This window comes from Epinephelus fuscoguttatus, linkage group LG13 (genome assembly GCF_011397635.1).
Source record: "Epinephelus fuscoguttatus linkage group LG13, E.fuscoguttatus.final_Chr_v1".
Classification (NCBI taxonomy): Eukaryota; Metazoa; Chordata; class Actinopteri; order Perciformes; family Serranidae; genus Epinephelus; species Epinephelus fuscoguttatus.
The window spans coordinates 23517163-23529204 of NC_064764.1; the positions used below are offsets into that span (position 1 = coordinate 23517163).

Consider the following 12042-nt stretch of genomic DNA (forward strand, 5'->3'; position numbering starts at 1 on the left):
ACTTGTCTCCAAAACAGAGTGAAGAAATTGCTGTGTAACCACTCAGCACGTAGGTACTAATCTATGTGTTATAATCTAAATTAAGTGGTTCTGGGAGTTTAAATGGACAAAAAGTGCATGTTTCAAGTTTATACAACAATCAGAATATGTGATAACAGCTACAATCTGCTCTTTATGTCCCTGGAACAGATCCCTCTATTCCCGCTGAAGTATTTACATGTTTCATGGAGGAATTCATTACAAGTTGCGTGGACAGCGGTCTTGTGTACAGTCACATTCTTGTCCCACTGAGAAGCTTCAGCAAACACTTGAACTCAACAACACAAGCATATGTTCACTTCTACAGATCATACATCCAGAGGGGTGATCAAGTGGGGCATGGGCCCCTCTGGTGCCTCCTCTAGTAGTAGTAGTATTCATATCAAGTGAAGATTACTGAACCAGGTACCTCAGTATAAAGTGACATGTCTCGTTGGAAAGTCAAGATGCACAAATGACAACAGACAAAAAAGAACCAGAAGGAAAGGATAAACCGCAGAGATGAAAAATGACCTCAAAAAGCTGCAAAACCATTAAGAGATGGAAAAATCTACAAAGAGACGCAAAAGAATCACAAAGAGACAGAAAAGAGAAACAAAACAACTACAATGAGAAGCAAAACAAACTCAAAGAGATGCAAAGTGACCAAAAACAGATGCAAACTGACTACAAAGAGACACTAAATGGCTACAAAGAGATGCAAAACAACCACAAATAGAAGCAAAGCAAAGAGATGCAAAACAACTATGAGATGCCAAATGACAACTAAGAGACGAAAAGTGACCAAAAAGAGACACACAAAACAACTACATGGAGATGCAAAATGGCTACAAAGAGATGCAAAACAACTACCAAGAGATGCATGACTACAAAGAGACAGAAAACAACAACTGAGAGATGCAAAATGACAACAAAGAGATGCAAAGGAACCACATAAAGACAGAAAAAAGACAGTTGAAAAAAACTGCAGAGATGCAAAGTGACCAAGAACTGACACAAAGGCGCATAAAACAACCAGCTACAAAGAGATGCAAAATAACTATAAAGAGATGCAGAACAACTACCTAGTGATGCAAAACAACTATGAGATGCAAATAACACAAAGAGACACAAAACGACTACAAAGAGACAAAACAGAATTCACAGATAAGCAAAACATCCACAAAGAAACCCAAAGTTGCCAAAAAGAGATGCAAAACACCTACAAAGAAATTCCAAAAACAACCGCAAAGAGATGCACAACTTCAAAGACAACCACAATAAGCCATAGAATGACCACTGAGAGATGCAAATCGACTACGAAGAGATGCAAAGTGACCAAAATCAGATGCAAAACAACCAGAAAGAGTCAGAAAACGACCATAAAGATTCTAGGTGTCCCTACCCAGGAGAGGTATGGGGCATTTTACATGTCTGTCTGCATATGGTCTGACAATAATGTCCAGCTTACTACTGCCAGGGCCAGATAGACGCAGGGCTTTAAATAAAGAGTCTTAAAACATTTTTACTCATCTAACAGTCTGGTCCCTCTTGTTCAAAAGTTTCTAAACTTGCCACTGCAGATAGCTGCCTATGAGTTTATCAACCAATGAACTCCTGGAGGCCTTCCCATACTAAAACAAAAACAAAAGTCCAAGGCAGAGCTCCTTCAGCTTAGTTCAGCCCTCCTCAAACCATGTTGATTTCCCAACATGCATACTTGTATCCATTTCTGCTCTCCTCCCTCAGGCGTCTCTGGCAGTGCACCCGAGTGAGAATGAATAAATAATACGAAGGTGTGGTTGGATGTCTGGGATCCTGACTCAGGATTCCATTTCCCTGACAGAGAGCCTGGACGGTGTCCGTTTCTGTTACCTAGCAACTTCTTCCAGGAAAGCTGGAACAATCAGCCGGAGCACCAAACACCCAACAACGTCAGTCGCAACAATGGGGCCGACTCCTTTTTCCTCCTGAGCTCTTTGGAAAACTGATACTGAGGAGGTGCACTGCAGGTCCTCGTAGTCCAGATGTTCCAAAGCGGACGGTCAAATTCAGCATTATGTCACTGTCACTGGACACTTTATATGTGTCTGAAGCATGAAATTGAAGCCACATGCTTTCCCTTGTGAGACGGTATTATGTCATCTTAAGGACACTGATGCCCTCAGTGACACTAAGTACTAAACACCTTGATCAGGCACTGATTCTTCACAGACTCTCCAGGAAAGGGACATTTGGAAAAATGGGACAAGTGAGCTTCGAAGGGAAGGTTTTAAAAAATATTGTGATGTTTCAACAAAGCTCACAAAAGTGAAGCAAGAAAGATAGTTGTATTGTGTAAGAGCCCACCTAAAATTTTATAAAAACTTTCCATTTGTTCACTTTGAATCAATCTCTCTTTGACACATTTGTGGGTCAGGGCCACAACTCCATAACATGACCTGTAGTTTGTCACCTAGAAAGCCCACATGTGCATGTTCCAAAGTCAGCTGAGTGAGGGGCTTCAAGAACTTTGTGGCAATTTATGAATGCACATTAAATCTTCTGTATAAACTACAAACAAGAGACAGCTGTAAGAGCTTTTTATAGTGTGCCATATATCCAAAATCCCCCCTTTGTGTACCTCTGTCACAGACACACACCCTCATTCATTCACTCCCAATCACTGACTTTCACACATCTATATACCAGAGACAATCCATAATATGACCTGCCCTTTTTCATCCATTGAGCCCCACATGTGCTTCCTCCCAGCTGATCTAAAGTCAGCTGACTTTATGCAGAATATGTGCGTAAAAGCGAGTGGGTATCAGCTCCAGTGAGGTTTAAACAGACACGCTTACACTGACCGAGGTGGTATTAAGGTGGAGGAGGAGGGGAGTTAAGGTGTGTACTTACAACTAGCACGGACGTCCTCACGACCTCAGAGACACTTTGCCGGAGTTCAGCCGCCGTGCCAGGTTTACCCAGACCCCGCGTAAACCTCCTGGTCTCCGGATGCGCTGGAGTAGACATCGTCGCGCACCGCTTTGCATCCAATGACCGTTCAATCCACAAGTTATAGGCTACAAGCGACGTTCAGAGGAAAATCATCACCGGTTTATCCGTTTCTCCGAGCTACTGAGCACCACGAGTTTGAAGCTGGCTCATGTTGTTGTGTTGTGGCTGCTGAATCACTCCCACCTCTCCAGCTCATACTTTTCGCTTTTCATAGTCAACGCGTGCTCCATTATTCCGGCGCGCTGCCTTCTTCCATCGGATTTATTGTTGTCATAATAAAGTATCCTCTTGAGAAGTGTTTCATTGGCCGTCCAGCGCCAGACGGGAGGTGTATAATCTGGTTGCCTCCGCAGCGCACTCCGCCCCTTACCGGTTTAAAGGCCTGCCCACTGCCGGCTGTGTGTGAGCTGCTGGGCCTGGACTTTGGACTGCAGGCGCTGAATGACTGAACCAATGCTTTCCTTTTGCCACAAAAAAATCGCAGCTCTAGAGACATGTTCAAAGAGGGTTAGTTCCCTCTGGTAAACTCCCAGAAAAATCACACAATTATTCATTATACTTATTTCTTTTATTGTTGTATTTTATAGCCTATCTGTCTTATTATATTTCAGCTTGCTTTAATGTATTATCCCGCTCTTTAATGGTTGTTTTATTAATTGTATTTGAATGTCATTTTAAAATGTGCTCTTTTGCACTTTCTTATTATTTTTGATGTTATGTGTAGAGCACTTTGAATTTTTTTTATGTAAATAAACTTGCCGTGAATAAACTCATGAACTCACACTAGATCACACTTTCACAGAATAACCAGATAAAACTTAATTAAAGGTCCAGTATGTAGGGTTTAGTGCCATCTAGCAGTGACACTGCAGATTGCAACCAACTGACACTTACCTTGCGTGCCGAGCGTGTAGAAGAAATCCAGTCAGTGTTTGATTTGTCCATTCTGGGCTACAGTAGGACAACATGGTGGACTCTGTGTAAGAAGACCTGCTCTGTATGTAGATATAACAGCTTCTTCTCACGTAACAAAAACACATTTTTTATTTTCAGGTGAATGAAAACATAGTTATGAATTTTATGTTCAGTTTCTGTCAATACATTCACCTAAATCCAACACATTGGACACTCAATATCAAATGATCACGCTGATTCACTGACATTATATTATATCAGATTAGACTCAATTATTAGCTTTTTTTGTGTGTGTGCGCATGTAATGTTAATGTCGATTGTTTAGCACCAAGACTCAGCATTGATCATTGATCATGTAGGATATAACTTTTGATATTAGACGATTAATATATATATAACAAGTTTAATTAATCTTAATTGTTGTGAGGAAAAAAGGCATTTTTTAAGAGTAGTGAGAGAAAAGTAAATAATAAGCTCCAGTCAACTATGCACTTTCACACACAATCAGTTTACTTTAGCGAGAGGATAATGTGCCTAAAACACGTTTCAATAATTTTGCTTTGTTAATTACATTTTTTATATCACTCTCCTTCTTTGTTGGCAAATTTTGAATATTTCTGAAATTTTGTCTTCTTCTTGCATACTGTCTTAAATGAGACTGAGAAACACAAGTCTACACCTAAACAGTGCTGGCTACAAACTTTCCTTTTATCCATATAATCACATTAAATATTTGTGAACTGATGTCATAATTTTCTATCATTGATTTTGCCTGCTGGTGCAGGCACTGGCTTCTTGCTGTCATAAAGAGATAAATGCAGATTTGGTGCAATTTTCTAAATAACATGAATTATTATAGTACAGAGCAAAACAAAGCTTTCTACTGCTGATACCATACAACAGTGGTTCTCAAACTGTGCTGTGGGGGACCCCTGGGGGACATAGAGCCCCTGCAGGTGTGTTGTGGATGACCAGGGGAAAAATGTGAAGAGAAATAAAGTTAAATTTATGCACTGTAGAAAAAATAAACAAGAGTTTGCTGATGCTGTCATGCTGACCTTTATTTCACTAGAATTCAACATGGATCCTTTTTTATTAGTTGCTTTCCTAATTATTGCCTAAATAACTGATAAAATAAATGGGGCATACACTTTTTTAGCTTCTGATCGAGGCATGACAGAGAAAGTTTAAGAAACACTGCTACACATGAATATACAGACACTGCTTTGACTTGACTGAAGCACACGTCTTGATCAATGATGCCATCTGTAGGTCAAAGCTGAAAACACACCAAAGAGCTGCACACACACACACACAGTTCATAGTGAAAACATCACACCAGCTTCAACAAAAGCACAAATAACACAAATTTAAGTTTGAATAAGTTTTTTTATTGCTTTCATTTCCAAAGAGCTCTCTGTTGTCTGGAAAGGAAAAAAAAAACACTGCAATTCTGAGCAGAACTGAGGTTTTTCCATTTCATTTGCTTCACTGCAAAAACCCTGTCAAATGCATATTTCCATTCATTTAGACCCATAAAAAGATCTGGTATCTGTATACAGGAGGCAGCCTAGTTCAGTGAGGGCAACGGCGCTTGGAACTGAAAGTTTCTATTTTGTTTCACACATAATCTTTAAAGCTTTCAATAACACTCACTTTCATAATACGATGATTATGAACAAGTCTCACATTATCTCATACAGCTGAAGGGGAACTTTAGTTAATTATAAAACAAAAAGTCTGAGACATATTCATACAACAAAGATCAGCGAGTAGAATATTTACTTGAAATGGCATTAACCTGTGATGGCAGCTACCCCTGGCCACTTTGTGATCAATCCTAGGGTTATGTTAATAATACAACAAAATAATTTCATATTTTCTTCTTTTTTTAAACACATTGTGCTGAGCCAGGTGTGACCAGAGCATTGATCGTTAAAGGGTGGCCTGTTTGAACATGATTTAAAATGTCATGGTATACAGTATAAGGAGACGCTCCTCGTCCCCAGTGTAACAAAATAGCATTAAAAAGTCCAGGACGTTGATATAAACCAGTTTGGCACTGAAGTTGCAGGACATTTTCAAAGCAGCAGTTCTCAATAAAATGAAAAAGTAGACAAAAACACGTTATGACAATGCAGTGATCGTTTAACCGTCTAAGAAAGAATGCTGGGTATCTATATCAACATGTTACCTGCTGTAAAAACAACCAATGACAAAATGTAAAACCAGAAAGATAGGAAGTGGTTCAGACCATTAGAAAACAGTATAAAATGACATCCTTAAAAAGAGGTTTCAGAGTTGAGAGTAAAAATGCCAAAAAATGCAGTCTCTGATGCAGTCTAAACCAGCGGACATGTCACCATTAAAGCATTAAAAAGCACCAAATGTGCATGGACACATGTACAAATGTCCCAGATACGTGTAGAAAAGAAAAGCAAAGAGTCAGGAAGGGCAGATGCCACCCGAGAGAGACAGCGTGTGGAAACAAGGTGAGTCAGCTCAGTGAGGATGGGACTCTTTGCTGTTCAGGACACGAGCACCGCTGGAGGGGATCGTGGCACTGCGGATGACCTCCATCCACCTGTGTGGGCAGAAAAAAGCTTATTATCAGTCCTCCGACAGCCAGGACTCAACAATACTGCAAATATACACTCTACGGCCACTTTATTAGGTACACGTTGCTGATACAGGGTTGGACCCCCTTTTTGCCTTCAAAACTGCCTTAATAATTCGTGGCATAGATTCAACAAGGTGCTGGAAACATTCCTCAGAGATTTTGGTCCACATTGACATGATAGCATCACACAGTTGCTGCAGATTTGTCGGCTCTACATCCATGATGTGAATCTCCCGTTCCACCACATCAAAAAGGTGCTCTATTGGATTGAGATCTGGTGACTGTGGAGGCCATTGGAGTACAGTGAACTCATTGTCTTGTTCAAGAAACCAGTTTGAGATGATTTGAGCTTTGTGACATGGTGCGTTATCGTGCTGGAAGTAGCCATCAGAAGATGGGTACACTGTGGTCATAAAGGGATGGACACGCTCAGCAACAATACTCAGGTAGGCTGTGGTGTTTAAACCATGCTCAGTTGGTACTAAGGGGCCCAAAGTGTGCCAAGAAAATATCCCCCACACCATTACACCACCACCACCAGCCTGAACCGTTGATACAAGGCAGGGTGGATCCATGCTTTCATGTTGTTTACACCAAATTCTGACCCTACCATCTGAATGTGGCAGCAGAAATCCAGACTCATCAGACCAGGCAACGTTTCTCCAATCTTCTATTGTCCAGTTTTGGTGAGCCTGTGTGAACTGTAGCCTCAGTTTCCTGTTGTTAGCTGACAGGAGTGGCACCTGGTGTGGTCTTCTGCTGCTGTAGCCCATCTGCTTCAAGGTTGGACGTGTTGTTGGTTCAGAGATGGTCTTCTGCAGACCTTGGTTGTAACCAGTGGTTATTTGAGTTGCTGTTGCCTTTCTATCATCTTGAACCAGTCTGGCCATTCTCCTCTGACCTCTGGCATCAACAAGGCATTTTCACCCAGAGAACTGCTGCTCACTGGATATTTCCTCTTTTTGGGACCATCCTCTGTAAACCCTAGAGATGGTTGTGTGTGAAAACCCCAGTAGATCAGCAGTTTCTGACAGACCAGCCCGTCTGGCACCAACAACCATGCTACATTCAAAGTCACTTAAATCACCTTTCATCCCCATTCTGACGCTCGGTTTGAACTTCAGCAGGTCATCTTGACCATGTCTGCTAAATGCACTGCCACAGGATTGGCTGATTTGCTACTTGTGTTAACGAGCAGTTGAACAGGTGTACCTAATAAAGTGACCGCTAAGTATTCAATGAATGTGCATCTGGCTGATTACAAGCCTCACCTCTCAAAAGTGTATTCACTCTCTGATCTGAAGTAGTAGACGTGGGACTTGAAATGCAGTTTGAAGACGTAGTCCTTGTGGATGTTTTCAGACTCTGTGGGGATGGTGACTGAGTAACCCAGCAGAGGAAGGCTGGCCAGTGGATAATCATCCTGAGGGAAACAAATAAAATTGACATTGAAATAGAATTTATTTTGGTGTGTTGATAATTACACAAACAATTTGAGACAAGAGACAAATGAAAACAAACATAATTTAAAAAATGGCAACTGCTCCCAACAAAACAGTAAAGGAGAAAAAAGTATCTTCAGCCATTTTCCTCTGGAGCAATCATGAGATTAAAAAACACTGCATGGGAAAGCCTGTAAACCTCGATTATGGCACAAAGATTTGACATTCTACACAGAGATGTGATGCCTTTAAGCCCAGAGGAGAGTAAACACAACAGAGTGAGGAGGGGACTGAACGTGGGAGAGGCTGCGATGTGTTCACTGGACAAACAGAGCGGAGAGTGAATGTTCGTCACCTGGTGAGACTTGTAGAAAAACAGGCTGAAGTTGGTGAAGACCACCCAGAGCTTCTGCCAGCCGTTGCTGTTCTTGAACTTCCTCAGTAAGTTTCCTGACAATTGATTCTACAAAGACAAAAAGCAACAAGTTATACATCCAATACTATGTACATTTCTCCACATTATATGACCACTAGTCATGTATGGTGCTTAGATTTTTTTTTTTTTTTTATAATTTTGATTCATGAACAAGCAGGGTGAAGGGCACGCACATCCACAAAACTTTTACAGGTGCTGGATAAAAAAAAAAATCAAACTAAAGCAAGAACCAGACAGGAGAGCTGCACACTGTATCAAAAGCTCCCAGTAAATTTAATTGTACAGTTAAAATTACTGGGCGCTTTTCATACAGTGTGCAGCTCTCCTGTCTGGTTCTTGCTTTGCTTTCATTCATGAAATCAAAAGCTATGTCTGGTGATATTCTGGATTTTTCTTGTTAAGAAATACCGATAAAAAGCCCAAAACCAACAGCCCGACCATTTTCCCGTGTTTTGTGTCTAAGTGACTAATGGGAACGATGGTATTTGAAACTGGTCCAGTATTAAGCGAGGGCGCTGCAGCCAGCAGCAGCAAAACAAGCTGCAATGTAAACACTTGGGGCATTTGAGCACTGTCAATCTACGTCCACTAAAGGTGCTTGTTTTTGCTAATGACAAGTTCAGATTATCATTATTAGTGTCCAACAACATACTGAAAGAATCCCTACTGTGATAGACCTTCTTGTTTAAGAGTATGATCCTTTCTGTTTTACCAGGAACAGCCCTGAGTTTGCCATCGCCGAACCCACCAGACTCCATTTAAATAAACCCTAATTTTAGAATGTATAGAGCCAGCATATTTTCACATCTAACTGGGTTAACTAAGGCTTTATTTGAACTAAACCAGAGTTGGTGATTGTTGCAAGAGCCAAAAGATGAACCAAGACAGCTTTTGTGAGATTTATTTGGTTTCTGTTGACTTTGAATGAAGTTTTTTCTACAACAATAAAATTACTGTTTTTTCAGTGGAGTCTGGTGGGTTTGGTAATAGCAATTTCATGGCTGTTCCTGGTTAAACAAAAAGGATCTTACTCTTTAACAAAAAGGTCTATCTCTGAAGGGATCCTTATTATGTCCAGCCTGAGCCTGACAGTGTCAAAACAAGCACAAATTGTCATCCCCATTAGTCACTTGGACAGAAAACATGGGGAAAAAGCATCCAGGTTGAAAAATATCAACGTTGCTTACAAAGCATACACATCAATAAGCCACATGGTTGCGCTGGTTGGCATGTTCTTTGATTATGATCAATGGTGCTGCAGTTTATTTTGAGTCAATCTCACAAACACTGTCCTGCTACTGTCAATACTGGAATACTAAATATGTATTAATCCGCAGCTGAAAATAGGTCCAAATAAATGCACTATTTACTCCTGTTTCAGAAACGTTTACTAAAAACCACAGTGCCCAGATGTTTTTGGAAATTACTTAGCCTTTTATAAAAATGAAATGATATATTTGTGACCTGATTTTAAAGATTTATGTCTTCAATAGAAACAAATGAGAAACAACACAAGTCAGAAAGTGCTGAGAAACACACTGACACATTGTCGGTTTTGGTCATTTCATGGCATTTGTTGACAATAACAAAAATATATAATATGGCCATTTATGCTTGCTTATTTTCTACTTCCAAACTAAGTGTCAAACTAATCTTCTGTCTTTAATAGTTTAAAATATATAGTAATTTTAAGACAGAAACTGAGTGGAATAGGTATTGGCTCTTTTGTTACATCTTGTTTAATGTGCCTATTGTGAATTTAATTTCATATCTTCAGCTGTCAATCACAAGTTTCTGTAAAAACCAATTAGGGTGTCACTGATCTGTACAACATGAGGCACTACAGCAACTTCTATTCTATTAATTTCTTTTCTAAAAGCACTTAAGAGCTTTACTCTCTATAGTGAAGTTCAAGTAAACACATACACAGGGCCTCTCCTGTCTGCCTGGCTCCTTTACCTCTAGACTCCTGCAGGATTCACTAAAGGAGAGGCTCTGAACACGGTACCAGCAGATAACAGACAGAGGCACTGGTCCCTGGCCACTGGGGGGCCCCACCGGGGGGGCCTTATTCTCACTGACTGGACTAGGGTCCTCTACCACGGAGGAACGCACAGACGCGTGGGGAAGAGAGAGAAAGACAGAGAGAGAAAAAAAACAGACAGGGAGGGAAGGACAGAAACACAGAGACTGAGTAGGTGAAACACAGGCATGCAGTGGCAGGGATAAACACGGAGGCCGACCACAGTGTGTCCAGGCAAAGCTGTGAAGAGGATGTTTGTTACAACTACAGAGGAAGAGCAGAACTAGATCAGGGCAAAACAGGATCCGTTCTGTTAGTGTGAGATGAGGACGTTTAGCACATCTACGTACTGCTCTCTCTCTCTATTTATAGACGATCAGAGACTTCAAGTGCCAGGGGAGGAGAGAGAAGACAGAACCACACGGGAAAGCCACAGTTTTGAGTTGAGATAAGAACGTCACGCAGGCAACTGTTAGCCAAAAGAGGGAAGGGGGGGAACAGTATCCTCACTGAGGCTGCAAAGAAACAGCTTTCACAAACAATGACTGAAGGTAAAGGATTTTTTTAAAGAGGACATCAGTCTGAAGGTACCATGTGAAGATTTTGTTTATTAGTAGCGCTGTGTCTCAAAAGTGGGTCCCTATTTTGTTTGTAGCATGTACACTATGAGGATTCACATGCAATAAGCATCTGTTTTCTAACAAGTTTGCTATATAAACATGTTCCCGACTTGTTTCAGCTGCTGCAAAGTGGCAAAAAAAAAAAAAAAAAAGTTATTGCAGGTTTAAATATCAACTGAGGATGGAAATGCACTGTTTAGTTACAAAAAGACTTCAGAATGCCGTTTAACACATTTTCACCTAAATTTTATGTCCCTACTAAGCAGTAATCTTCAGTGCTGAAAAATTACATCAGTGGGGAAGTGCCAGAAACTGCAGTTCCTCTAATGACCACTTGAGGCTGGCTCCAAGAGTGAGTTAATCCCCATAAACACCTATGTTAAAATGCCGGACTCTACAGCCTGGTACAAAAACTGTTACGGTCTCTATAGCTAATTTCAACATTTAAATGTTATTAATGCTTAAAGTAATGCATAATTAAGGCTGGGACCACTTTGACTGATAGGCTGCATGGCCGCAGGAAGGTGAGTGCTGAGGGTGCTGCAGCACCTCCTATTGACAAAGGGTGGAACAACACAGTCTGTAAGTAGTTGGCTATTCTACCATAACTCATGTGATATCTGAACATTTATTTTTAAAATAAATTAAACAGAATATGATAAGGTGCCTGTCAGCAGGATATGAAAAAATGATATTAAAAAAGTTCAGATTTAATTGAGTCCTTCCATCTGATGTGACAGCGTCATCACATCAGTTCAAAGTGCAAGGGTCAGGGTTAGCTCATGGGGCAGTTAAACTTGGGGAGAGATCTGCGGTAGCGGGAGCTTATGAATAGCGCAGACAGGCTGAGAAAGAAACTGAAATTTGTGAGGTCTGTTCTGAAGCTGCTTTTTAGATCCAAAAAATATTTTGGACCCGGGGGACTTTCACTGTGGGAGCTTAGCCTTTGAGTTTTAGAGCAGCTTATG

General features: G+C 40.7%; 2 protein-coding genes across 4 annotated transcripts in view; both read right to left on the reverse strand.

Annotated features, from left to right (window-relative positions):
* Positions 1 to 3345, reverse strand: part of LOC125899181 (dedicator of cytokinesis protein 9-like) — a 128114-nt gene extending 124769 nt beyond the window's left edge. For both annotated transcript variants that reach the window (XM_049593256.1, XM_049593255.1), the window contains exon 1: positions 2917 to 3345. In XM_049593256.1, the coding sequence (XP_049449213.1) occupies positions 2917 to 3033 (117 nt within the window). In that variant the 5' untranslated portion in view covers positions 3034 to 3345. The remainder of the gene's footprint in view (positions 1 to 2916) is intronic.
* Positions 3346 to 5313: 1968 nt separating this feature from the next.
* Positions 5314 to 12042, reverse strand: part of LOC125899600 (FERM, ARHGEF and pleckstrin domain-containing protein 1-like) — a 91274-nt gene continuing 84545 nt past the window's right edge. The window contains exons 25-27 of one of the 2 annotated variants that reach the window (XM_049594024.1): positions 8351 to 8458; positions 7825 to 7976; positions 5314 to 6517 (exon numbers count right to left, since the gene is read on the reverse strand). In XM_049594024.1, coding sequence (XP_049449981.1) covers positions 6436 to 6517; positions 7825 to 7976; positions 8351 to 8458 — 342 coding nt within the window. In that variant the 3' untranslated portion in view covers positions 5314 to 6435. Of the gene's footprint in view, positions 6518 to 7824; positions 7977 to 8350; positions 8459 to 12042 lie in introns of those variants that run through there. The other variant, XM_049594025.1, reaches the window with a different exon arrangement.